This window comes from Anopheles maculipalpis, chromosome 2RL (assembly GCF_943734695.1).
Source record: "Anopheles maculipalpis chromosome 2RL, idAnoMacuDA_375_x, whole genome shotgun sequence".
Lineage (NCBI taxonomy): Eukaryota > Metazoa > Arthropoda > Insecta > Diptera > Culicidae > Anopheles > Anopheles maculipalpis.
The window spans coordinates 89,809,957-89,837,867 of record NC_064871.1 but is presented as its reverse complement, the minus strand read 5'-3'; the positions used below and the strand labels follow the sequence as shown (position 1 = coordinate 89,837,867).

At 42.3% G+C, this 27,911-nt stretch overlaps 3 protein-coding genes across 5 annotated transcripts in view; 1 reads left to right on the top strand and 2 right to left on the bottom strand.

Moving 5' to 3' along the window:
- LOC126567717 (teneurin-m) overlaps positions 1 to 7,848 on the bottom strand; it is a 504,494-nt gene extending 496,646 nt beyond the window's left edge. For all 3 annotated transcript variants that reach the window (XM_050223975.1, XM_050223982.1, XM_050223983.1), the window contains exon 1: positions 7,765 to 7,848. In XM_050223975.1, the coding sequence (XP_050079932.1) occupies positions 7,765 to 7,786 (22 nt within the window). In that variant the 5' untranslated portion in view covers positions 7,787 to 7,848. The remainder of the gene's footprint in view (positions 1 to 7,764) is intronic.
- LOC126567815 (transcription termination factor 2) overlaps positions 1 to 27,911 on the top strand; it is a 430,644-nt gene that overhangs the window by 157,745 nt on the left and 244,988 nt on the right. The window lies entirely within an intron of this gene.
- LOC126568423 (radial spoke head protein 9 homolog) lies at positions 23,075 to 23,890 on the bottom strand. Its single transcript, XM_050224895.1, has one exon. The coding sequence runs from the start codon at positions 23,888 to 23,890 to the stop codon at positions 23,075 to 23,077; it is 816 nt and encodes a 271-aa protein (XP_050080852.1).

Sequence of the window (27,911 nt, the reverse complement as noted above, 5' to 3'; positions counted from 1 at the left end):
GCACTGTGTCAGTCTGACACCTAAGCTGAGACATTCTGGGGCGAAATTTGATTATGCTAACGTGCGCCATTCAGTAACCCGCTAGTGCCTAAATTTCTGCAATCGATGTGTGAATATGTGTATCCCTACGCCATGTTTAAGGACGTATCAAAGAAAGTGGGCTGAGAGGGAAAATTAACACCCACGATCACGAGGTTGGCTTGCCTTGTTCACCACGAATTCGCTTTAAAGGGTTCGATTAGACGAAGGTTACTTAGGACGTTTTTAAACATGTTAATTCAGTATTTGTCTTCAACTTTTAATTCCAGATGATGAATTCTTCACTACATTTTTTTAATGCTGAATCTTCAACTCAAATATTTTCTTCTCCTTTTTTTGTGAGTATATATAAAGGAGCTCAGCTTCCTGGGCGCTCCGATACTAGTCCGCGATAGTGAACCACGATCCTCTGTGTGTTTGTTGGACCGGGTCCGGTCTAACCAAGACAATAATAAAATATTCTAACTATTTGAAACATCAAACATATAAATATTTCATACAATTTTATTAACCTTTTTCGTTTTTGTACATCAAGCTTGTTTATTTAGTTTGATAAAAGATTTGATAAAAAACTATTTTCTGATATATTTAATTTATCCAACACAATTTGACAGTGTTTAAAAATGAATTGAATTATGGAAAATAATATCAACGGATACGAAATGAAATGAAAAATTAATCTGGTATCTTAAACCTTTCTTCAAACCTCAGTAAATATTTCTCAATTATTTTTGAAAGCAGCCAATGCAACTTTATAGAACATCATTTAGCAAAAATAATTAAAACTGGTGAAACAAAACAAGTTAACAAATTTTTGTTCTCATGTGAGTTCTTTTTTTAAAACGTCTCTAACACATTTACAGCCGCTTGTATTCTTCCCTAATCTCCCAAAAATCAATTACGAATCCGGAAAAAAGGACCTAAACTGCTCGTGTAACATGTTAGTCCTATTAGTTGCCTTTACTCATCCACACGGCGCAGCTAACCCACAGCTAACTAATTCATGTGTGTTCCTTCCATGCAATGAAATTCATCCCTCCCCAGTTGAGATTGGTTATCCAGTCTGCAAGGGGGATTTTGGCTTTCATAAGGCGGTGGCAGTGAGTGAAACCTAAGCAGCGACAGTGATGCTGCTGGTGGACGAGGTTGGACAATGATAGAGTTGTTGATGATAATGATGAGCACCAACACTGCATGCGTAATTACGGCGTATAGTGTATGTGTGTCTGCCATTCGTGCCATACAAGAGCGTGCCAGAACGCTCGATGGATAAAGCCTCCAAGGCCAAGGGAGGAACTTTACATGGGAGTAGATGGAGGGGGAGCAGCATACAGGACAGACACTAATGTTCCTACGGGGAACACATCCCTTTTCTGTTTTGCCATGATTTTAAACATGCACACCAATACGATCGCATAATGAATTGGCTATGTGTAAGCGCAAAAGAGAGGAGTTGTGGGATTTAAACGGCACGTTAAACCAAGACCAAAGTCGAACCCCAAAACCCCATCCGCCTGGCTAGTCCCCAAAGCATCGTGCCTTTCCCCCGTTGCTACCCAGAAAGCGAATGATAAATGAGTCTGCATTTTGTCATTATGAATTCCAGCCCGCCTCGCGGTCCAAACACATTCCCTAAAGCAACCAGCCAAAACCCAGTCACGGGGCACGCTTCATTACATGGCCATGCCTGTTTGCGTGAAGCGGGAACACGGAGGAACACAGGAATACGGAAGGCGACCTCGCTTAACCCATTTTGCGGGTCAATCGAAAAGGCCTCCCGAATCCTGCTTAATTATATTTGAATAAATTAAATAAATACACCATTAAACGCTCCACGGGAAAACGGGATTTAGTGGCGATCAAAGGTACAATTGCCGGTTAATTGCCGGGTGTCAATGTGGCGGCCCGACATTGGCGGTATTCGCACGCAGTCAGTTGCAAAATCGAATGCTGTGCACCAACACAACCACGCCGTTGGTGGAGGTGAACTTATTTAGAGCAAGCATAATTAGATCGTTCGCTCATGGACGGCCCACAGCCACTCGCTGGACATTATCGAGTTTTCGGTAATTGAGCTGTGGCACCGTGCGGTTATGTGTGGTTTTTAGCGCTGTATAAAGCAATTTAACCCAATAAAACGGAGGAAAACTTTAAAGAAAGAAACAGTTACTCGACAGGCGGACAAAAGTTTGCAGCTTGCAGCACCGCAATCGATCGATATTCAAAGCAAACGGATGCTTGCCGATGTAGGCCATTTTCATCCATTATCCCTTTTTTGGCTTCCGTTTCTAGACTTCAAACAACTGATAACAATTCCCCTGTTCCCGAAAGGAAACAACTGACCATAAATTGAGCTTATTTGGGCGATTTTTAAAAAAAAATTTCCCTTTTTCTTGTTGTCTTGTGCAGCCTTTTTCTGTTGTGTTCAAGGAGGATGACGATGAATATACATTCCCCAAAAAAGGTTTCCCTGCTTCTACGCAAGAGTTCTACTCCATTTTTGGGTCGAACTCTTTCACCTCGATACCCGCTTCCTCCCGAAATCGGTAACGCTTTCCGAAGCCTTCAACCTACAAAGCACCATCCAGATGATGTCCATCGAATGATAATGGCTATTAAATTTTATGACTAAAAATTTCCGGACCATCCAGAACGTAGTGCTCCCGTTTTCTTCACTTCTCGGGAAAAAACCCTAGTTCTAAAAAAGCTTCCAATTGCGATGGAATATCAGAGGGCTTAGTAGCGTAAAGACTATCGACAAAAAGACTCCTTTCCTGGACTTTTCCTTCTCTCTTGATCTTAACATAAACACCTTGCACCTAGAGCAGCGGCAATAGACAAAATTAAATTTTATCTACTAAACCTCCGGACATTTAGAGTTTTAGAATAGAGTCGTTACAGTAAATGGCCGGGAAATCGGCAGAATGGAAAAATAGATTCCGCTACCGGAAGCGAAACCCGACCACCAGCACGCAGGTCACAAAAGGCCATCCTTCTACACAGTTCAATCGCCGGATATCCGGGGCCGGATTTTCTCACTCTCATACAGTTTGAAGGCTTCAAAATCATAATCATGCCAAAAAAGGCGACGATGACGACCGTTAAAGAGCTCGGAACCGTCCCAGTCCCAGGAAATGAGATGCTGTCCGGTTAAGTAGCCACACCGGTGACCGTTCACAATTTTTCCCTCTTAGACCAAACGTATCACGCTTGTGTCGATAAGACAATAACATTTTATTGAAGAAAAGAGCCAGAACAGGAGAAAGAAAAAACCAAACTGGTTTAATAAGAAGGCTACAGAAATGAATCGCCAAATAAAATGAAACGGTGAACCAATTTCTCATCGATTTCTAGCTGCCGGCTTGGAACGTTACCGGGATCTTCACGCTCGCAGAACAGAAGTCCAGCTCTAGCGATCGATATTGAATAAAATATTTGCATAAAACAAGAACCACAAAAAAAACATCCCAATCTCAACCATCCGCTGGCGTGAAAATCAAATCATTAATTTGGGAAACTGTTTTCAGTGCTGTACTGAATTTTGAAGCGGAATAAAAACCTCCAGGACGGCACCTCAGGCCAGTAAGACATCGAAGTTTCGAAGCAACCGATGGACGAAGGAACAAAAGGCGGACGCACGCGAAGCTTATTTTCCAATTCGCGCAGTCCTCTTTACCGCAAGCTGGAGGGAGGATGAAAAACAATAAAACTCTACTCATCCAAAGCCAAATTACTGTGCAGCGGAAAAGTGCTTTATCAAGCGCCATTTCGTTTGCCTCGGTACATTTGTGCTGCGCGAGGATGTTGGTGGTGAATTTAATTAAAAAACCGAACATTATTTGTACCTTGTTGTAAGAAAGGGCGAATTGTCGACAAGGCACGGAGCACGTGGAAGGAAAAACTTTACCGTGGGATTTTTCTTGTTGGAAGGTGTGTACATAAGTGACAATAAATTTTCCTTTTTTTCATTTGCAAGGCAGGTTGAACTAAAAAGTACCGAAAGAAGTCGCTTTGGAATGAGAAACAATTGATTTTGATTATTTTGCTGGAAAGAATGATTTTTTGGAACATTTCGTTGTGGGCTGGAGTAATAAGTTGGCATATTCTCCAGGAATAACTAATTAAGGTCTGTAAATGTTCATAAGCGTAAAGCATGCTCTAAAACTAATCTCAAACCCTTCCGAAGCAGAGGCATTTATAAAAAAGGACACCAAAGGATTGCGAATTGACTCACAAATCGCGAACTCCCCTCCGAATCCAACGACTTGCTGCCAACCATACTGAAGCTGAATGTTGCTTTTATCCCATATTCCTACACTCAAAACACACATTCCTATACACATCGCATCCCCGAGCGCTAGAAAATACGAAAATCCCCAACGGACGTTCAGTAGCGTCGGAAAAGCCTGAGCGTGGACGCGGGTAAAAGCATTCATCACCGGTAGCTTTTGAAATTCAAATTGAAAATGAAGTGCAAATTTCAATGATTCATGCATTCACTCGAGTAGATCGAAATGCCATCACCTCCCCCAGGAAAGATACCTCTCTCTCCCTTTACCCAGTACCGGAAGCAGAAAATGGAAGGAAAATGAAGTGGACGCTGCGAGCACACGGGCACACGACCACACGGCCTTTATCAGTGTATGTTGGACAAATGACGTCGGCAGCGGTGGTGATGATGCTGACGATGCTACCGTCGTCGAAGGCGAAGGCTCATCGTTTAAACCTTGATGAGACCTCAACCGGCGAGGGATACCGTCGGTGGATTGGATTGTGGAAAATTTCCGCTGAAAATGACGAATGCTGATGAACTTCCCTCGCTTTTCGGGTGAGCGGAGAAGACCAGCGTAGCCCTTCGCCAGTTTCCCTTTGCGGAAAAAGCGTAACGAAACGAGCCCAAAAAAAAAACAGTCTTCCATGCTCATGTGAAACCTTCAAGGGAACGCGTATAAGCAACAGAGAATCGCCATTCTCTTGGTTCGTTAGAGAACGTACATGCAACATGCAACTGGGTTCTGTATTAAGCTCTACGGCAAACGCACACACACACCCGAGAAGGCAAGTACTTGATGATAAAATATAATAGAACGGATAAAAAAGTGTATTCGCTTCCCTGCTATCAACAAGATCGAAAAGATGTACATAAAGTGTGAGGATATCTGTGTAGAGAAAACAGTAGCTACAAACTGACAGCCGGTTATCAGCACCTTACCCTGCTTGGGTCGCGGCACCTCCGATTCGATCTGTGTTTGCATAAAGACAACCCGTTCGCACACGGGGCACCATAGTCATGTTAGATGTGGTGCAAAAATTCAAATTGGAACGACGGTACAAACTTTTATCATCAGCCCGAGCTTGATGAATAATTCTAAACTTTTCACCTTTATTTGACAGTCTCGTGGTGCAGCTACTTGCCATACAGTACCATTTTTTATTCCTTACTAAGTACACGTGACGAGCAAGTGTTGTTCTAAATCTTTCTTGTATAATTTTCATTTTATAGCTATTTGTTCCAGAAAAACTAATATCAGACATCGGAAAGAAATTTGTGTGAAATATTCGATATAAATTTAATATACATTTTCTAACTTAAAAAAGACAATGGATGAAGCACAATAGCATGACTTTTTTAAAGTATAAAATGCGGAATAATCCATCTCCAACCAAATGTGATTTGTAACTAGCCTGTAAACTAGTTCAAAGCAATACGGCAGACCTGGTTTTTCACGAAATTTAAAAGATTCCTACAGTCCTTTGTACACCAATACTAAGAGAAAAAAGCAAGGTCTTGCGCACCAACAGCAGGTAAAGTACTCTAGAAGTATTAGAATCTAATCAGAAGAAAAGAGAAAATATATTTTACAATACTTACAATTAAACTTGGAGCCGAGTGATGTAATGCCCTTTTCACTTCAAGCTTTCGTTTTCACTTTCATTATATTTACACACTTAAACTACTTAGTATTATATTTTTTAACTATCGCTTCGTCAAAATCACCTTTATGATATCAACTTCCATAAAACGGTTCCCTTCTTTACAACCAACCTCCCCAAAACTGCCCTTAACGTGATGGGCAGCACCATTCAAGAATTGTTGATTGCACTGCACTTTACTACGGCGATGATTGCCAGACCGGAACCGGAACCTGGCACCATTCCAACCGGGAGGGCGGATGAACATCAGGTCTCCGATGGATTGTTAGCTTCCCTCACTCCCCAGCACCACCACCATAAAACTGCATCCCGGCATCCCACTTGGGACATGCCACATGCTCAAGGATGAACAGGATATTACAAATTTTCCTCACATCGAGATACCAAGCAAACGAACGGGAGTCGCCGGGAGAGTTGGACGATTTGATAGTGTCGATGGCACTGGCGACGATATGGAAAAGGTAGGCATGCAATCAAGCGGTTAGCCGGGAAGAAAATCTACCATCAAAACACAGACCGATGATGGGTTGGTTGCTTGTGTGCCCTCACACGCAAGACTTGAACCTGGCCTGGTACAATTTAATAATCATCGTAATAATGCAATCTTACGGACGAGACCAGTGCAAAAGGCAATTTTCTCATATAATTGCGTTCGAGGTGTTTGTGTGTCCTGTGTGTGTGTGTGTGTGTGTGTATGTGTGTGTGTGTGTGTGTGTGTGTGTGAGGGAGTGTCTCGAGAGGACAATCAAGGTGCAAACGATTGTTCTTTCGAAGTCTGCTGTTTATAGGAGGGGTTTTTTTTACGGTTAACGAGCCGTTATTTTTCGTTGGAGGAAAATTGAACGAAACTGTCCTTTGGGGACGTGTAGATAATGGGAATAGGTTTTTAACATATTTTCTAACATTGTATATGATTATATGACAACTGTTTTTTCTTGTCGTTTTCATAGATTCCAGCGAGAAAAATTATTTTCTTTGAAAGGAATATTTGAAGCTAATTTTTTAGCTAAGCTAGAAAATTGTCCGAAAAACAAATATTTCAAAGTTAAAAAAAAATTAATGCTGCTTCACAATCAAACAATCCTGTACGTACCAAACGATGGAAAAAAGATCAAAATTAATATCAAATCATCATCATCAGCACCTCAAAACGATTGACTTGCAATGCTACCACAAAAAGCAAATCTCTTTTGATGTGCACAGCTCCAGGTTTTTTCCCCCTCGTCCTGTTGATGTGCCTTTTTGGTTGCAAAACTCATCCGACTGAAAGTTTTGCGTTCATTTTGCACCCTCACAACTCCTGATGTCCATTTTGGGGAGGGGCTTGGAAAAAAAACTCCACAACATGCACCATCATTTGGGGTGTCGGCATAGAAATCAAAGGATCGCTTTCCGAACAACATCAAAAGATCAATTTAATACACGGCAACAATGACGTTTGTTGATGCGTTTGATGCCGGACCAGGAATAAATGCACACCCTTGCTGGTGGGAAATGGTTAAGATATTAAAAATAAAACAGAAATGTTCACAAAACATTTCTTTTCCACGCCACATTGAAATGCGTTTCAATATAAATGCTCTCTTTCTGTCGCCCTTTTCGAAACGGAACACTTTCATTAACAGCCTTAATACATTTTGTTAATCCCGGATTGCGTACGGTAATGGAAAACAAGACTGAAAAGAAGGACGAAAATCATGAAAATCTGCTTTAAAACGGGCAGCAGTTTGGTGTAGCTCGGCCAGCGAAAAATGCTTCAAAAATTTAAAAACCCCCGTACAATTCGCTTACCTTGTTGCTGATAGCCGCTCATCGTACCGTCGGGTGGCTCGTTTCACTGCTCGTTTCCGGACACACTGGCATGCGATCAAAGCGCCGACCTGGGAGCTTGATTTTCCCACAACCCCACCCGATAAACCGACCACGGGCACAAAACACAAAACTCTTGCTGGATGCAAATAAATCGACGCTCGCAATGTTTTCACTCCGTGCTCAGTGTCAGTCAGTGCTGCCCGGGTCGATCGGATGCTGGGGATGTTTTCCACCGACCACGACACGACACATCACAAACACACTTTCACACACTCACACGCACGCACGCACGCACATACACACTGGCACTTCACGGAAACTACACTCGTTTTATACCGCTTTTTCCTCCACTCTAGCGGACACGCACACGTACGAAGAAACACACTTCACTGCACACAAACAGCACGAAGCCGGGTGTGGGACTTGGTAATCCGTTTTCCGACTGAGGGTGGCCGCTTCAGTGTATCGAACGGAAATCCTTCTTTAACCACCGGGACATGTTTTGTTTATTGATTTTGCTGATTATCCCTGCAAAATGGGAAACGAATGAATAAGAGAGAGGGATAAGCAACGTGCAATGTGGAGTATCGATAAGTAGATTTCATTATGCTTTTGGAATGTGAATCGAGAGGAGTTCCTGGTGGAACTAAGCTGTGCGACAGAAAAGAGGCGATTGCAGTTGGGAAAACTCCAACCCAAAAATGAGTATCTAAGCTACCGAAATAAAGTAAAAGTAATGCAACGTGGCTAGAGAGTTGAAATACAAATCAAATTAAATCCTTCCGAGCTGACTTAAGTTCAGGCTTAATCCATCATTCATCTGCCAACCCCCTGTGTCCTATTCCGGAAGTAGCAGCAGCGATAGCAGTACTACACGTCACAGGATCGATTGTATTTGCTTCTCGATTGGATTAGATTTGCCACAAACCAGGCTCCTGGCAACGCTCTGTGACCCAACTTCTCCCCGAAGTATGTTTGGTACATCAGAATGCAGTATTCCGTTCCAGTTACTGCTAACTTGCCATCCCGGCATCAATCCGAGCAGAGTGTTGCGGGCTTTCACTGGACTGGACAAAACAAACGAAACCACCGCTTGCCGTCACACTTCTTCACCTCGATCACTTACTCGAGCTGGGATATGCATGAGTGTTGCAGCTAACCATATTATATCGAACAGTGCCGTGACGATCAAAGAGAATTTCTTGCTGACAAAATCGAAAATCAAACACCGGCTGCAGCAATACAGCCACCATCGTCTACGGTTGTGCATTCGGACCGGTGTAGAAGGGCTTAATAATTAATTGTTGCCAATGCAGCTCGAGCACACACATACACCATAAGTCGTTGCTTCTTCTGCTGATTGGCGCCTCGAGACTCGTGCGTTTTGCTGCCCCAAAAGGGAAAGCCTCAGCCGACCGGGCACATCGGACTGAATGATTGGGAAGTTTTTGATCAGACGTAATTACAGCTGCAATTTATACCCGTCGCAACTATTTACCTTGCAATTCATCTCGGTCAGTCAGCGGGAGTGTGATTAATGGTCACTTGAACTTCTTGATAAAGTTTCGAATCGAATTGTTTCCAGCAAGGAATGGACTGACCTGGAGCGGAGTGTCGAGAAGGCTTACGGTTTCGGTCAAAGTGCCTTGTGGTCAAACAAACGGCAATGCAGTTCTGCAATTCTCTTAAAGTATGTGTCATGGTTGATGATGGTGGTAATGTTTAGTAGACTTTCATTTCATACCGGTCAGCAGGATTTGTTTGGAGTGAGGGAAGTGTGATGTATGGAGGATATGTTTGTCGAGAAATTGCTTTGAATTTAACTTGAACGGTTCTTTCTTTTTCTACAGTGTGATCAAGAACTTTGCTTTAAATTTGTTATCATCTTTCTTGATATTTACTTAAAAAACAAGAGTGGAGATTTTAAAATTTCTGTCGAATTGGGTAATTGAATATTAAAATGGATAGGAAATATGTGGTTCAAGAGACCTCGCCCAAGAGACCTCGCCCAAGAGACCTCGCCCAAGAGACCTCGCCCAAGATACCTCGCCCAAGAGAACTCGTCCAAGAGACCTCCTCCAAAAAACGTAGTCCAAGAGACCTCGCCCAAGAGACCTCGCCCAAGAGACCTCGCCCAAGAGACCTCGCCCAAGAGACCTCGCCCAAGAGACCTCGCCCAAGAGACCTCGCCCAAGAGACCTCGCCCAAGAGACCTCGCCCAAGAGACCTCGCCCAAGAGACCTCACCCAAGAGACCTCGCCCAAGAGACCTCGCCCAAGAGACCTCGCCCAAGAGACCTCGCCCAAGAGACCTCGCCCAAGAGACCTCGCCCAAGAGAACTCGTCCAAGAGAACTCGTCCAAGAGATCTCGCCCAAGAGACCTCGCTCAAGAGACCTCGCCCAAGAGACCTTGCCCAAGAGACCTCGCCCAAGAGACCTTGCCCAAGAGACCTCGCCCAAGAGACCTCGCCCAAGAGACCTCGCTCAAGAGACCTCGCCCAAGAGACCTCGCCCAAGAGACCTCGCCCAAGAGACCTCGCCCAAGAGACCTCGCCCAAGAGACCTCGCCCAAGAGACCTCGCCCAAGAGACCTCGCCCAAGAGACCTTCTCCAAAAAACGTAGTCCAAGAGATTTTGCCAAAAAATATTTAAGTCCATCGATATTGTACAGGAAAACACGCTGAAGGATTTTTCCTGTCTTTCCGAAAGGAAGGATCTATCCGAAGTGCCTCAAATGTCTCATCCTATCTGTAATTTGGTCCACAAAATGAATGCGTTAGGAACCTCTAAATCGATATTTGAATACATCCACTCGCTCAGCCACCTTCTAAACAATTATTCAATCACATTATTAAACAACTTTAGATCACGCCCTCGGCATAGCAATTTCTCAACTGTTACTGTCCCAAATTACGAGCGATGCTTCTGTTCCTTTGTACGAAATAGAAATCCCGTCCATTTCCCTATTTTCTCCCTTGCATCACCACAACTATACATACGCTACTGTCAATCGCAAAACTATTTTCCACACCATTACTCCCAACATTTATCGCCACCGAAACCAAATCACCGAAACATGCTCCTGCACCAAGCACCGCTTCCTTGCGGAAATACTTACAAGAGGTTTTTCTTTCACTGCCAAACACACAAAGGAGCAGCACGCTGTCACTGCTTGCACTGTACGCGCTCTCCTGCCCAAAAGAAACTCCAAACACTTGTCACTACACTGCAACAAACACGACATGCACGACTTTTGTATGTGTGTGTGTGTGTTGCGAACTATTGAATGCAAAATCCCACCGCACAATGATGTGGCTCAAACCAGCTGAGGTTTACATTGGAATACAAGTTGCAAAAGGGAAGGATTTTCCTTCATTTTTCTTTCTTGTTTTGTATGTAACTCTGTCCCTCATTCAATGTCTGTCAGTCAGCTGCATATGGTCGCGCTACGATTGCGATTGTTATTCATTAATCAAAATTTTGATATGTCAAGCTGAATGTTAATGGTTTCAACACGTTTTGTTTGATGATGAATTTATTATTCCCGTCCACCACGATTTTAATGCACAGCGTGCAACATGTGCATATGTGTATGTGTATTGCAAAAAGGGGATTTGAGTAGGTTCGGTCTGCTAGCGACATACTTTTGCTACATGAGTGTGTTTGTGAATTTGCAAGCTTCCGCCTGGACACAGTACACGGGACCAGGGTTGGCTGTGACATCCGGCTTTTCCGGCATTCACCATAACGTATGTTGCGTACGAGCTACACATTTGCATTGGCATCCTGTCGGAGTGGATCGTATCGCGTTTCGCAACGACCAAATGCGGACTCGAGCGGAAATGCAAGAGGCTTCAAGTTTGCGGTCATGTTTGCTTATGTATGTGCGTGGATCGGGAATCGTGTTTCGGAACTCGTGCACAAAAGTACGCTACCTCTTTCGTCGTATTTAATCGACTCGAAGGAAGCGAACGTGAACGTTGACGTTAAAGCAAACATAAATATTCCGATGGAGTGATTGTATCTCTGGGAAAGGTGCCCGGGGAAACAGTCGAAGGGATTTGACAGTGGAATAAATAATCAGCTGCTCGTTAGGTTGCTTCGGAAGCGACTTTAGACGCTAATCAGGTGGAGCATCAATCTTCATGTATAAATCCTGAGGCGATCATTAATCTACTGATTGTCAAGCGTAGAGCGTAGAGTACGTTATTTACAATTAAATAAAAGGATTCTTTTATGAGGAGGGGGGGGGGATTCTAGGGTTTATTTTGCGTGTTTGTTGTATTTGAGGTCACAAATTGCACCTTTTCTATCTATTGTTGTTAGATTGTTTTCTATCTATTGTTGTTATAAATGTTAGATCAGCAATTTACAACATCAAAAAACATTTGCTTGCCTTTACTGAGTTTCACGAATCAGAATCACGAATATTTCACTTAAAACTTATACTTAATAAATAGTTTTTAAAGGCATTAAATTGGCCTTGCGATTAGCTAAGCCATATAGTATTTAATAAAGAAAATAATAAAGTTTTTTTTCATCACAAAATTGCTTCGTTAATGAAATATCAGGGAACGATCCTAAAATCCCTCAACGACCAGCAGCAAACAGCAACATTATGTTTACACTCCACTACACATCTATGTATTTATGTACAGCGAGCCTCTTTGTTTGGTCATCACGTTTGCATTCCAGATGACCTCTTCAGAGTTCGATTGGAAAACAGTCGGCTCGATAGGGCTGCCGGACAAAGCGAACTGTTTGTTCACACTGTGTGTTTTGTTGCATTGGGATGTGAGGTGAATGTGACAAGATTAAATTAAAATGCAATATGATGCAGAATTCGATTAAGGATTTTTTCGATTTGGTTGTCTGCATCGACAAAAAACATTATTTAAAGCTTTGTTTTAGACCAATGAATAAATTATTTGAATCAAGCATTGCTTTTCGTTTACAGGATGTTTGCTCTCATCATTATTTATAGCTTTTCTGCTTTTTTGGGTTGAAAAGTAAATTAAATAAACTTTTAATCGAAGTTTTTGAAAATGAAATTCCAATTCCCATTCTTGCCTGTCACTCATAACTTCAAAGATAACCGTTAAAAGGTAAGATCAAGCATAAAAATCAACGTTGCGTATTATAAAATAAAAAAAAAAAAACAACTCAAAGCAGAAACCCATCACCAAGCATTTGAAACGGACACTTTGCCTTAATGGCTACCATCCTTTCCAGCCAATTAATCTTGCCAACCGGAGCGAAAGGTTCACTCGTTCGCCTATTCACGATGAGGATGTCCATTAGCGCCGTGCAGGAAATCGACGCCCAATGACCGTTACGTTCATCACTCACACCAACTCCCAGCAAAGCGGAACCCTTCCCCACCCCTTAATCCCATCGGGTGCACGTGCACGGGTATGGGCGTCACAATAGCCTTTCGCTAAAACAATTTGCCTCAATTTAGAACTAATTTACAATCGCTTTCTCGCATCGTTCCGCCCATCATTGTGCATCCAGGCGGTACCGGTACCAGGCGCCTCCATCTCATCGGGGAACAATTAATCTCTCACGTGGCTCAACTCGGCAACCCGGTTTTAGCGCTTTTGTGTGTGCGTATGTGTGTCTGCGCGCGTACGTTAGAACAGGTACATGTGTCACGTACCATAAATCGACTTCCTTTTGCTGCTCTACATGGCCGCTCCGAAGTGGATGAGAATGAGGGTTTGTGTGGCGTATCTCGGCAGGATCACTTCCGATAGGTTTTGGTAAGCGGAAAGGGCTTCAACACCATTCATTCGAGGTCCATTTTCTCGATCCGGATATTCATCTAAGTGCTATTGGTCCGGAATGCAGTTTTAGAGGCCTTTAAAGATACTCCTCAAACAGATGTGTCACGATTTAGTAAACCTAGTTGCCATTACAGAAAACGTAAGCATAAAAAGATAAGCTTCAAATTCAACATCGCAACCGTGACAGTAAACTGCACATCCCGGTATGCATTTCTGCTGATCCGTTGACCCAAAGCCACAGGCAATTTCATACTATCATCGTTCGTACTGGCAAGCAAGATGGTTTGACTCATTAAAATTAAAGCGTCCTCTCAATCCACATTAACTTCTGCTCTATGTGTGTTTGTCTATGAAAAGACAATCGGTGACTCCTTTCGTGCTACCCCTCTAAACGGTGGTCATGGTCATGCAAATACCTTTCGAGTGAAATGTTATCCAAACTCCATGCTCCATGCAAAGACAATAAGGAACCCGGATTCAGTAAAAATGTCAGGTTACTTGCTACCTTTGCCACCGTAAGCTTTGCCACGATTTAAAACAACGACTATGCTGATATCAGTACGGTAGTTCTCTATGCAAAATGAGTGTGTGTGTGTGTGTGTGTGGGAGGGACGACAACGGAAGTGGGCCAGAGCCCTGGAAGGCAATTCCTAGGACAAATGTGTGCTCATTTAAACTAGCGGTCCTTCCCAGCATCACCGAGCCCAAACACTCTCGCAAAACGCAAGGGTAAACTGGATTGAGTATGTTAATGTCATTGTTTGTGTGCTCGAAGTACCCGGCCCGGGTTACGGAAGATGGTTCGGGAGATGGGATGGTGCATGGCGCGCTGAGAGAGAAATTGTGCCGGCAGATTTAATGAGCATTCATTTGTCCACTGCTAACGCTACCCACGCCGGTGGTTGATGCTGCGATAAAGAGGTAGCCAGAACAATAGGGCCCAAAACAAGCGCTAGCGCCAGCTGGTGGTAAATAAATAAACTCCTGCACTTGTTGGCTCAAGCACTTTAAAAAATTAGTTTATTCTGTAGTTTTGTTCAATTATTTCTACAAAAGTTTTTCACTACAAATAATCATAGAACATATCTTCTGTTTGTTTAAATGTTTTTTTTTTTTGGAATATGCTCAGCAATTATGGGATATCTAAATTTGAATTGTACTTTTTTAAAGAAATTTTACTCAAAAAGCCTTTAAACTTTTCATAAAAATCTCTATCTCCAATTCATTTGACAATTTGATATAAAACTATCAACAATTAAGTCATCTGACCCAATAAACCGCCCATACCAGACTCTCTCTACCTTGCTGCACACTGTCTATGAAACGGAAAATTAACGTAATTTAATGTAGAATCAAGACATTATTTTAATTTAATCACCTCAAACACCGCTATAATATATATTTATTTTAAAACGGTTCGCTGCTGCTCCATTCACTCTGGCAGCAAAAACCATCCGTACCTCCGATTCGGAATCGGAGGAAGAGTGCAAGCAACAAAACGTGGTCACAAATTAGTGGTTGGAATGGGCATTGGATGGCTTTCGCCCGGTGTACCATAGCACCACCGTAGGAGCTGTGGTGAGCAGCCTTTGGGGTTTTGCGTTCAGAATGGTTTTGCATTTTTCCAACCGAACGAACGAATGAGGCCTGGCAGGGGAAGGACAAATGCTCGCTTAAAATAAGCAAGCGTAAGCGGGTGGTTTGGCTTTGAAAAATTGAAAATGCTTTGTAAGCGATTCCAACCAACCGGCCGACCGGGAGTGGGTGAAGGATAATGCGATTAGATTAAGATGTCATAAATAACTGGAACTTAAAAAAGAATGCTTGTAGGCATTTGAAAACTAAATTATACAAGTTTTAAAAGATTTATTTAAGAAACTGCCTTATGAATTATATTATATTCTTCTTAATTCAGTAAACACTAAATTCAATTAGATATACGGCTTTTAAGTTTATCAGTTACAAAGTGCTCTATTTCATTATTTTTATGTTTTGCTATATGGCGTATAATTAATTAATTTTTGCTTTATACCTAAATAAAGATACTTTTTCCTCACATATAAAATAAATTCATGACTTCTTTGAACAATTATTTTAGAAAATCTATTTCAATTACTTCAAACAAAAATATTTATACACTATAGTTTACTAGTTCTAAGTAAAAATAACTTTGAAATTGTAAACCTTTAGTTTCCCAACCTTCTTTAAAGTAAAGACAAATCGACTGTTTAAATACCAATTGCCTATAAAATCACCACTAGAAGCTTCTTCAACTGAATCGCACAATTTGCCTCGAAACGCGCTTTCTGTTGACACTAGGCCTCCAGTCCCAATCAACGTACACCTTCGGATTGATCCATTATCCAAAAAAGACCTTCATCAAGGCGCCAAGAACCAGCGCCAGAACAAGAAACCGAAGCACCACCAGCACAATCTGCACGAGACACAGTGAATCCATCGCTCATTTCACCGTACGCCAAACCTTAATGATGCGTTGGGAACGACAGTCAGATCGTCGTTCCAATGACGCCTGTCATGTCCTTTCGCCCCCTCTCAGCCACTCAACCACCCTTTCCCTAGAGCGTATGTAAATTCAGCCTCCGGGACAAAAGCTTCCCGGGCTAAATGTTACGGAAAAGCGTATGCACCATGCCACCATGCAAGGTAGAGCTCGTGCGCGTCCCATCTGCTTTTCCATCTGGAACGTACGGCAAGCGGTACTGTGCTACGGTACGGAACGAATGCCCCAGCTTTGGATATCGTAATCGGTGGACACCACCAGCATAACCATCGGAATCATCATCGACGTCATCATTGCCATAATCACCGATAAGGGAGATCGGTGGACATGGCACGACATTCATACATACTCCCGTGGTGAAGCTGAGCGCACTCGCTACGAGCTGAGATATTTGATATTTGTGCGAATGAGATAAACGAAGCGATTCTGCCGCTGAGCGGAGGTGAGATAGAGCGTACGATTGAAGGCAACATTCATCCCGCACCCGACGTGAAAGGTTCATGAATATTTGATTGAAGTAATTTTAAATAATTACCGGACCTTGCTCATGCCGGTCACTTTCCATACGGTGCCTGCTTCCGTTCCTGTGTCCCGTACCCGAGAAACCCCTAATTTCCAACCGTTACATCAACGTGCAACGTGAATGCGGGACGATTTATTTTGATTTCAATGCGAATAATTTAGCACCCCTCAGCATATCGTCCTCAACGCTCTCCCCCCTCTCACGCCTTCATCTGCTGGTAAAGCTTGCATCGTACCGGCCAGCATTTTCAATTTGCATTTTCAAAAGCTTCTCCAATCGGTGAAATGGTGATAAAAGTTGGAAGACAAACGGGACGAATAGACACGGCAAACCGAGGCCTGTATTTGAATAGGCTACAATTTTCGAACGGAAAAACGCTTTTCCAACCGATCGCAGCTGGATGATGTTGAAGCCGTTGTGCTTTTTGGCATATATATCCTTAAAATATACAGAGCAAAAAAGAAGGACCATTTCGTTACATGGTGGCTATTCTTTCGTAATTGATTTCGGTTAAACATAAAACCTTTAAATAATTTTCAATTGAAGTTATCAAACAAAAACATATTTTTTGTTTCTATCTCTAGAGTTTAATCAACGTTCAAGCATTGTTCTAAACCGATTCAAAAAAAGCATGAAAAAAGGAAAAAAGAAACATTCTTTTCATCGAACATGTTCTATCGCCCTTTCTCCTGCTGTCCTCCATTGTCATTAACTTGGTCAGAGTGCCAACTTCTTAACAGCTAGTGATTATTATTGGAAAAACTTTTACAACATCACTTTAAATGAGCCTTGTCCGGGAGATTTCGATGCGATAGGATCGCTCTTCCCAGTCGAGTTCGGTCTTCTTTTTTTTTTTCGCCTTCAACAAGAAACAGATGGTCTTTCTTTGCGCACAGGGAATGAAATTTCGTCGCGAACAATAGCGACTAGTAGATAAAACTTTTGCCCGTGCTGTGAAGTGTATTGTTCTGCAGAGTGGGGTGGAAGTGAGCCACACTCTCGGACAACATTATTGAATCGAGCTTCGCACGATGAAGTCAGGGTGGATTCGAAAGGAATTGATCTATATATTTTGGATAGAAAAAAAGTTTCATAATGAATGTTCAATTTTGGCACGAAAGATGGTTTATCACTTGTTCTTTTCTATTCTTTTAAAAAGTCAAAAGGGATTTAAAAAAAAACAAGGTAATGCGTGTAATACAACAAAGTGTGTATTACAAATACGTTTAGGTTTTTTTGCTTGCTATTACTTGAAAGGTATTTTTCTATTTTGCTATTTATATGTGATTGTAATGAAAAATTAAATAAATTCCACTTGAAATGCAAAGAGTGTTTATTTTTATGCTAGCAGGTAGTCAAAAACAGGAAAAAACAGTGATAAGTAATGCCATGGAGACGCCTGGTGCGTTGTAAATTTTAAAAGCAAAACAAAACAATTTTTTTTATTTCTGCATAGATGCATTTTTCTTTACAAATTATTTTAAACTAGTGCCACATAACAATGGCGCTTGCCCTACACTCACTAGGTTTGATACGATTTCAATTATTCTTTTTTACAATTTTAATTCAATTTATGGACGAAAAGAACCAACAACCAAATAGTTGTGGCAAAATCATTCTACTGCAAGAAGTGTTCTCAAAAATCTAGTCCAAAATTTAAGCACTCGAGGGTTTTTTTAGAAACTTTCTTCGGGAAAATGCTCTATCCACGAACCAAAAACACAACGCTTATTTCCGGTTGTAAAATAAGTTTCAAGCGACACTTTGTACTTTCACTTAACACCAGACCGATTTTAATCGACAGCAACATTCCCCACTAAATAGCTCAAATCGCCACCTCCTTCCACCGAAAAGCATTTAGACCACCATCTCGTTCGCATTCATGTCCACTCAATCATATAAATAAATTTCCCAATCATAAAACTGCTAAAATTGTCTCCTACTGGTTCACCTTCTTTTTCGGTACGTCCACGTTCTCAGCCCGAACAAAGCAATAAACTCCCTTTCGGTACGGCACGACACGAGAAGATGAAGCATTCGGGCAGTAGCAAAACTTTTTCGATAGAATAAAGAGAAAAATGTCTTGCCACCCCCAGAGCTCGGTACAATTACCCACGGTCGGTATCATCCTGAGCTTACCCGAACTCCTGGACTCCTTTATACACTGATGACGATAATCGAAATGGATTGGATATTGCCTCAAAACCGTACCACCACCACCAGGTTTGGAGCAGTTTTCTTTCCATCGCCGGGTGTGCACAACAATGGAAAACGACGCTGTGTGCGCTCCACCACATTCGCAACGAGCATCCGAGTTCTGAGGAAAGGAGCATGATTGTTTCCCGATTTCTATCTGCACATCCGCCACTCTCGTTTACCGCTACTAAACTACTGTCCACACGTTCAGACACACTGTTCGATATACTAGCGCCTGGCTTAAGAACCTCCGTTTTCGCATGGCTTGATGACCGTAATGGCTGGCCGGTAAGCTTGGTGTATTGCAGTAAGAGGTGGGTCCTGCAATGACAAAGATCACTTTCCATCTTTCTACGGGCAGAAGTGGTCCTGGAGCGTGAGTTTCCCTGCTCAAGAAAAACGGGAAGTTCAGCTATTCATTGTCATCTTTGCAGCATCGTCTAGCTGGCGTCCTGGCGATTCTTCCAATGCCGGGAGACTTCATTTCACGTTATCCTCCCGCAACCAAGAAACTCGGCTGGCAGGTAGGAAAATTGCAACGACAACGGTGGAGTAGGCAACGATGAAAAGATTAAAGTTCTTAATGATTTCCTTGCAAAAACACGCTTGCTCCTGCAATTTATCTCTGTTTCTTTTGTTGCGCTCGGGCAAGAGAATATACACAATACTGGCTGGCTGGCTGCTTGCCCTCCGAGAGCTACCAGCCATTCTTGCCAGTACCTGCCTTTTCATCACCTTGGACAGTCGCTACTGCTTTCCGGTGTTTTACACTTGTACAACTCGAAGGAGCGCCGAGACCCGGGATAGGGTGGATGGGAGTGCAAGCTTATCCTTATCGCTACGGCGAACCACGAAGTCAGCCACACACAGTCCTTGCAAGGACGTCCTGCGTACGACTGGAGTTCGATGAAGCAATACAGATCGCGTACCAGCCCTATCCCTGCTACCCAACACAATGCAGCGTGGTCTGCGTTCGAAAGGATGCTTCTGCTTGCGTTTTTTCCAGGTCAGACCACTTCTCTAGACGTGGCCATTCACGTAAGCCGGGAAATCGAATCCACCTCAAGTCGTGCTCAAAGATCGAACTGGAAAATATTTTCTTCCTTTACCAGCTTGCGTTGCCAAACCCCATTTCTTCCACACGGCTTTCCCCCAATCGTAATGGATAGCAAGGGTGGAACTACCAAAGTATCTTCGTTTATTCAGCCAAACGGCTTGTACTGCTGCAGCTGTGGAAGGATAATTGTTGGTAGCAAAGTCAACCTCTTTGCGCTACAATAAGCAACGAACGAAGAGCAAGAAATTTATCGACTGTGAACGGGAGCGTTCGGGTTTGCTGGACGCAGGAGAGGCGATGGTGGGTAAGATTTAAAGAATTGTATCTGACATAGTTTGCTTAAGAGTTGGTCGATGTTGCATAAAGCGAAAGCAATCAGTCTTGCTTCAGCCACCGGGAGCTCACCTGAGAAAACATCGAGCTGGAGCTGAGCTGACGTAAGTCAAACACAATTAAACTACAAAGCTGTACAGTTTGATACTTTTTTACACTGAAACAGCAAATGGTTTTATAAAGAATGCACTGTGAAATCATCCTGTGTTGATGAAATGTGTTTTATCATATACTTTGGGATGAATTATGCTATTTGGATTCAACCATTGTATAAATTCTCGAATATTTGACAGATACCGGCTTAATCTTTTAGTTTTTTAACACACGTTATGATAGACCGCAATGATCAATGAGTAATAGACGTATAAAATTGTAAAGGATATAAAATATTATACCAAATATTCTACTCATTCTTGTCGGACGTTTTATACAAAACATATTTGCCACCATTTATTTTATCCTCCTTTAGCCTAAAGCTCTAAACTGATACTCAAAACTGCCAGCCTCCATCCGTGTATGTGCTCAAATTAACAGGCAAACTGCAATCGAACTGTCATTATCAATAAAGTATCTGCATCACCCTTGAACAGCAGCTCACCAAACTACGAAACAGCTCCCATACGACCAGCAAAGAGCGAATTGCATTCGAGGAAAAATTCCAACTCCGGACAGTAAAAACGAACTAACAAATGCCTGCCGGTTGCAATTCGATTTTATTTTGCCTGCTGCCCTTTTATCTACTGCTCCGTATCATCGCCATCGTATGCCTCAGACTGTGCACCGGGCACGATGGTGCTGTATCGCAATGTCTAAACATCACGGATGCGAGTTGTGGAAAGGCGTAATGGAACGGAAGGGAAATTGACTAAATTCTACAATATCACCCCCCCGGTTTGCCCGATCCCTAGCCCTCCGCCACCCGTCATAATCGTTACCATAAAAATCACACATGCTGAACTTCGAACTTATTTCTCCCCGATGAATAGTCCAGTCGAATGGTACTGGCCCCCATTACGCTTGGCTCATGCATGTGGACGTTCCAGGGCAGTGACGGCGATGATGATGATGTTGATGATGATCCTGATACAGTCGAACGTTTAGGTAGAAATGTGGCGCAAATAGCCCAAACCGTTTCTCTCGTGCCCTCTGTGCACTGCAATCGATTGCAATTTGGCATTCAAAAATTCACGTGTCCTCCGGCGACGGAATTTCCATTTTTCACCCTCCCCGTTGGCACACAGCTTCGCCGTGTGTGGACGTATACGCTGAAATCTTCTCGTGTGAAACATTCATGTTGCCCTTGCCAACAATAATACCACACGGCGAACGGGTGACCGGGTAGATAAGAACATAGACAGGCCGAACGCAGTGAAAAACAAAACAAATGCGAAACTAGAAAAGGCACGACGGTACGATCAAAACAATAGGAAAGCTAAACGGTGCAACGAACGGGGCTAACGAAAAGCTCGTTTTGTTACGGTTTCGTTCGTTGGGAAATTTTTGTTTCTCGATGTTCTTATTTTCATCAATTTGCTCTCATGCAAATTTGGCAGCAATGTTTTTTCGACGGTGTAGTTATTCTTCACCACATTTCGATGCTTTTCGTGTGACGTGATGCTGGTGACTTTTTCTTATTTTTAGTTAAGTGTACAGTGGATATTTTTGTTTCAATTTGTGTTGTGTTTCTACTTGTTTGGAGACAGCTCTGTCAGTGATATGGTGAACAGTAAACAAAGCTGAAGGTATGGATTTTTACGCAGAGTTTATGATAAAATTAAGATAAAATTCGAAAATCTAGAATCCTGACATTAAATCGGGAATACAAATATTTAATTTCATAGACAAGTCAACTTGAAAAAAACTGTAATAAATATTATTTTAATAATTGAATAACTGTTCAACGAAGCATTAAACAATGCTTTTTAATATCATTCGAAATATAAATATAAAGTCCTTGCAATTTATGGACCACAAAAGACAATGTAATATTGGATACATCTTTTAACATAATATTAAGAACTCATATGCAATACAAAATAAAATAAAATTATTTCATAAAATTATTTTCATTAAAATTGGTTCATAAATGAACCAACTACAATACACTACTTGCCTGGGAAGTTGCTGTAAAAGCTCCCAAAACATCCTTAAAATCATCTTCATCTTTCCATCCAAAACCTTCCCATTGAAATGCGTACTACCTCAAGCACCGCATTACGTTTCACACAAGTCTTTGGCTTATCATTTGCACACGAGTGCAGGTTTTGTCACCAGCTTTGCAGCTTCTCGCTTCACCCCCACTTGGGTTTATGAGGTTGTTTTTTCAATTCTTTTTTTTTTTCGTATTCTCGTTCACCTTCACAGCGTATAAAAGCCCCTAAGAGCCAGACAGAACAGCTTGGCTTGGTTTAATTTGGCTGCAAAATAGAACTTATTACCACTTGAAGCGGCTTTCGTCGCTAGCGCTAGCGATGCAATATTGTACGATTCTTCACAAACGTACATGACTCTATGTGTGTGTGTGTGTTTGAGTATGTGTAAATGTGCGCTTCAAGCGTTTGCTCCTCCCACAACCAACCTCATCCGACTCACTCCACCGAAAAACTTCCGCCCGCTTCGGGTAGCATAAATGGGAGGAAAGATCGTGCCCTTGTCGGCTCGGCACATTGAGTTCCATTCGTTCGTTTCGGTTGATTTCGGGGTGAAGGAAAATCCGAACATTCGCACCAGCGCACCCTGGTGGATGATTTGTGAATCTATCGCTCTAGCCAAGACACATACCGTAGCCGTGACACCAACATGCTTGGAGGGGAGGAAAATTTGAACAAAATTTTAAACTCTCAACAAAATATCATTCATCAAACTCTATTTCCTCACAACTCGACCATAAACGGAAGATCCCAATTTTTACGCCCATCACCATTGTACAGAAACCCAAACACGCTACTGTTTGCTTTGTGGAAAAAATCTAACCCAAGCCAATGCAACGAACTCCACATCGCCAGCTGATCCGAATCGTCCATACGCAGGGTGAAACTTTTGCCTTCGGGCAGTACGGTACTTTCCAGCGAATCAAACACATCCATCGACAGATTACACTCGTTCCTGCCACGCAGATTCTCTTCCGCCGATCGTTCCGGCCGTCGGAAGTGTTGATAATTACCAAGCACCCCCAACTCGTCCCGCGTTAGCCCTTGAAAGAACGGATTCAGCACAATCTGCTGGTCGGTGGACATTCTTAGTGCACCCCTTGGTACACCGGCCGCTTCACGCAGTATCGCATGCATCACGTACCACAACCGATCCTGTTCGCTCACTACCACACTCGCACTTCCTGCAGCTAGCGAACGAATTTTGAAACCGAAACCAACATTTCCGGTAAATTCACACCAAAGACGGCCCCAATCTTCACTCCAGTTGGCAGGTTCGAGCAGCAGCAACCAATCAATCCCGTCACGACTGTAGTAAAACTTTCGCTGATGAAATAGATCCACACCGGGGGTTCCGAACGCGAGCAGATAATTGATCGAATGTGCCTCCAGTCGGCCCAAAAAGAATAGCTTGTTTAGTTTGTGATCTTGCTTCAGCAGTGTTAGGGAGCTTTCTAGCTTCAGCTGCAAGGTGGTGGGAATGGTACGCCAAAAGTTGGACAACAGTGGGACCATTTCGGAAAAGGTACTAATTTCCATAGTGGGATGGAGGTTCGGATATACGTTTGGAGATTAGAGACGCTCACTTTAAGTAGCTGTACAAGAATGCTGATGAGCAACTGTGTATGACGATAAGTAGCTCAAACTTAGATGAAGACTACTGTGATGCACTGAATAATATTAATTACTATAACTGCTTACTTTGTTGCTGTATTATGGAAGAACATAAAGAATATTTGAGATAAATTTTCAAGAAAGCACATTTTTTTATCTTCTTCAATGTCCTTTAGCTCTTTTTTCATTCATTCCAAAATAATAATAAAACCTTTGCAATTCAAAAGGGTCAATAAAATTCAAATTTTAAAAAATCCATCACCTTGTCCAACCATTAGCAGCTGCAACATCAAATAGGACTGTGTCGTGGTTGAAATTTGTAAAGAAAAAAGCCAACGAACAACGAAAAGCCGATCGTAACATAATTAATATTCCTCCATCCATTCGTAAGCTTTTCTAGCCATCTATCCACGTACCAAATCTACAGCTGAAGCTTGTCTTTGCTGCAGTGGGAAAGGCCTGACAAATTGTCACAAAATCGAATCCATTTCCCCGCGCATCGAAAAGAGGATAATCTTTCTTCTGCTGATTATGATGATTTTCAGATGCTCCACGAAATGCTGCATTCATACCAAACCGTTCATTTCCCGTTTCACTTTCAATTGCTGTATTCCAGCAATGATCACAGCCAGCCAGGAAGTCTTTGCTTAGCATAAGCCGTACCGCTTTAGCATCTGCTTTCAATTCCCGGCTATTCAGTCATTCATTTATTCCAACCTCTTGCAACTAGTGCAATAGTGTTAAACAAAAGGGGGTGAATCATCTTGATGGTATGGTTTGAAATAGATATTTTAGTATAAAATTACATTCGTCAGCATTTTAGAAAAACATGCCTTTAGTGATTTATTTATTTTAACTCAAGTACTAGGCGTCTCCATTTGGGTACTTTTTACTGGTAATAATTATTACTATTCTATATTTTCAAAATAAAATACCTTCACGAATTTTAAAAGGAAAGGAACAGTCTCATGACTTGCAAAAACTCATAAAACTCTCAGCTTTTCCCCATCGCAGCAGTAAAAAATTGAATTCAATTTTAACTCTCATTTCCATCCGGTGCCATCCGATTAGTCATACAACATCAAATGGTGACAAAGCTTCAATCCTTCTCGGAAAAAGCAGTGCAAAACGTTCACTGTAAGAAAGTGGATTGTTAAAACGAAGAAACTTCACTGACTTCATCACATTGCGCTACCACGGAAGCCTTACGGGCAATCACATCAACGGCTACCGATTCTGAGTGTGAATCCCGACACAAGGCAGTTGGCAAAAACCGGAAAAAGAATATTCCGTTGCATCCTTCCTTCCTTGGGTGCAGAGTGAAACCTCGCTTTTTTTTTGAGCAAGCAAGTCTCCCTCGGCCAATCAAGGACGAAAACGACAATTTCAGTCACACTACACACTAACACTCTCCACCAAGAAGCGAAAACGTTCATGGACAAACACAAAAAAAGGATACAAAATTTGCATGGGAAATAAGAATTGCCCGCGAGCTGTGTTGGCTGATTTAACACCCCTCCCCGTTCGGAACGCACGGAAAGCCAAACTATGAAAAAAAGAGTCCAGCATGGTGACCAAGAAAAATTGCACTCCAAAAAAACCCCCCCGTTTTCCTATTGCGGAAGGAACCTTTCCCGGGGATGAAGCAAACGAAGGAGGAAAAGTTTTTCCTTCCGTTTGGCATAATTATTGAATTTCTCTCCCGGCACATACAAAAGCGTACCGTGCAGTACAATGCAGTTTGTCGAGAGCTAAATTTGTGATGCAATAGCAGCAGTAGTAGGACCAACAACAAAGGGAAAACCAACAAAGCTCGAGACAAGAATGTTGAGCTGCAGCAGTAGGAAAAGCAAACCCCAAAGACACCGAAAACCAAATGGCGATGTCGTCACATTCTAGGGCGCAAACCGGAACTGGCAACTGGACAGAAAATTGGAACGGAAGCATCGCGGGCTGGCATAAACGAAAAACCACCGAGGCCTGAGGACGTGTTGGTCAAAGACGCCTTCACAAGTGACGGCTTGCGACGGGTAAAAAACGGGGCAAAGCTTTGACCAACTCTTCCAGCGCGTCACGCTGTCTGTTGGGTGTCTTTTAATTAAGTTATCTATCCTCCGCGAGTTTCGTGCCGCTTCCGTAAATTCATGTCCGGAAGTTGGTGAAAAACTGATTTTTCGTCGTACTACACCACTTTTTGCTCTGACGTGCTTCTTAAAGGATTATTTTGTTCTGCCAAGGACGAACTTTGGTGGTCTTACAGATAACTTCTGATTTTATCACTGCTGTTTGACGCGATTTAAATCATTGTTATCAGTTTTGACTTGTTTCGATCTGAAAGCTTGGATGCTTGAGCGAATTTTTCATTTTCTGTCGGACTTGTGTGCGTGTAGCTGCTATTGTTTTATGTTGGTTTTCGTTTTAATAATAATCAAGATAATCTCAACGAAGCGTTTTATAAAACAAAATATCGTGTACTTGAGACTTATGTGGAGTAGTTGTGTGATTTTACTTTTTAATTGTTCTGTTTAGTTCGTCAGAAGACTTTTTCATAACTAACTCCGCGTGAATTAGGCCTGAATTGTCATTTCATTAACTTATTTTATGTATTTTATGAAGTTATGCAACAAAGTAAATCATTATCTTATGTAATGAAATGATTTTTCAAATAATAATCATTTCTTGTATATTACACCAGCAAATGTTTTTCTTCGTCCTACTTCTTTCCTTAACTATAATCAAAATAACATTGGACAACTACTACACATTTTCCATCCATCGACAACTCGTAGTGTGCCCGGGATATGGCAAAGAATAAGGAATGAATACCTTATTGTTGATGTGCAATTTTTCAGTTAGCGCACTATGGTTTAAATAATTTTTATATCGCTTCCCAAAACTCGCTTAAATCGACTTCACTGCATTACACACTACGCTTTAATGCGCAAAATGAAGAGATAACTTCTACTGGTCTGTTAAATCAGCATATAATGAACACCCAAATTTTGTTGCAATTTCTCCCTCGTCCCCAACATCGTTATCATCAAGTTCATCAGCATCACTCGTCATGATTACCGTCACCGCATAGCCTTTCGGTCGGATGACAGCAGCATCAGCACTCGAGAAATCAGCAAAAGTGGTATAAGCGGTGAACAATTATCATTGTCAGCAGTAAAATCATGTCAAACTAGGCCGCACGAGCGCAATTGCATGGTGCTAAAAGGATGTGGAACAAACACACTCGCACAGAGAAAGCGACACAGGTTCCGTATGCTAGTCACGCGCTGAAAAGAATCGGGTGGCATTTTTCCCCCAATGAAGAGACATTCGACCAAGACCAACGCTATCACCACTGCTGCAACTGCAATCGTTCCATCCTTTTTGCAAAAAAAAGGGATAGCAGAAGTGAAAGGTACAAAAAGAAATGCTGGGGGAAAGGTTGGGTGAGATCCCAAAAATTTGCCAACCGGAAAAAGTGAACTTCAACACTGAGCGCTGCCCTGGTCTGGTCCCAATTGACGGTTCAGACTTTGTTTCGATTGCGGTGAAAGTGCATCCAGCCAGTGTGACAGGCAGAGTGACCGAACAGCCCATCTGGCAGACAACAGACCGACGGGAGGGAAGGAACTAATTTTTCCTACACTTTTTGTGTGCCGGAAAACCCCGTACTTTTGCCACAGGAAGTGACCAGGTTACGGAAAGGACACAGTTCGGTGCGGTGCGAAACGATCAGACACCAGTAAAAGCGACAAGCCCCGATGTGACGAATTTTGGTGAAACAAAAAGTGTGCAAATGGGATATGAGGCGTTTTACGTTGGTTTTCTTTGGTGCTCAATTTTTGGGCACAGTTGCTGATGAAGTAGCAGCACAGCTTTTACCCAAATGTTCGTTGTCAGAAAAATTTTAATTATCTTCAAGTGCACCGTTGGGAGCTCAAATTTTTTTACT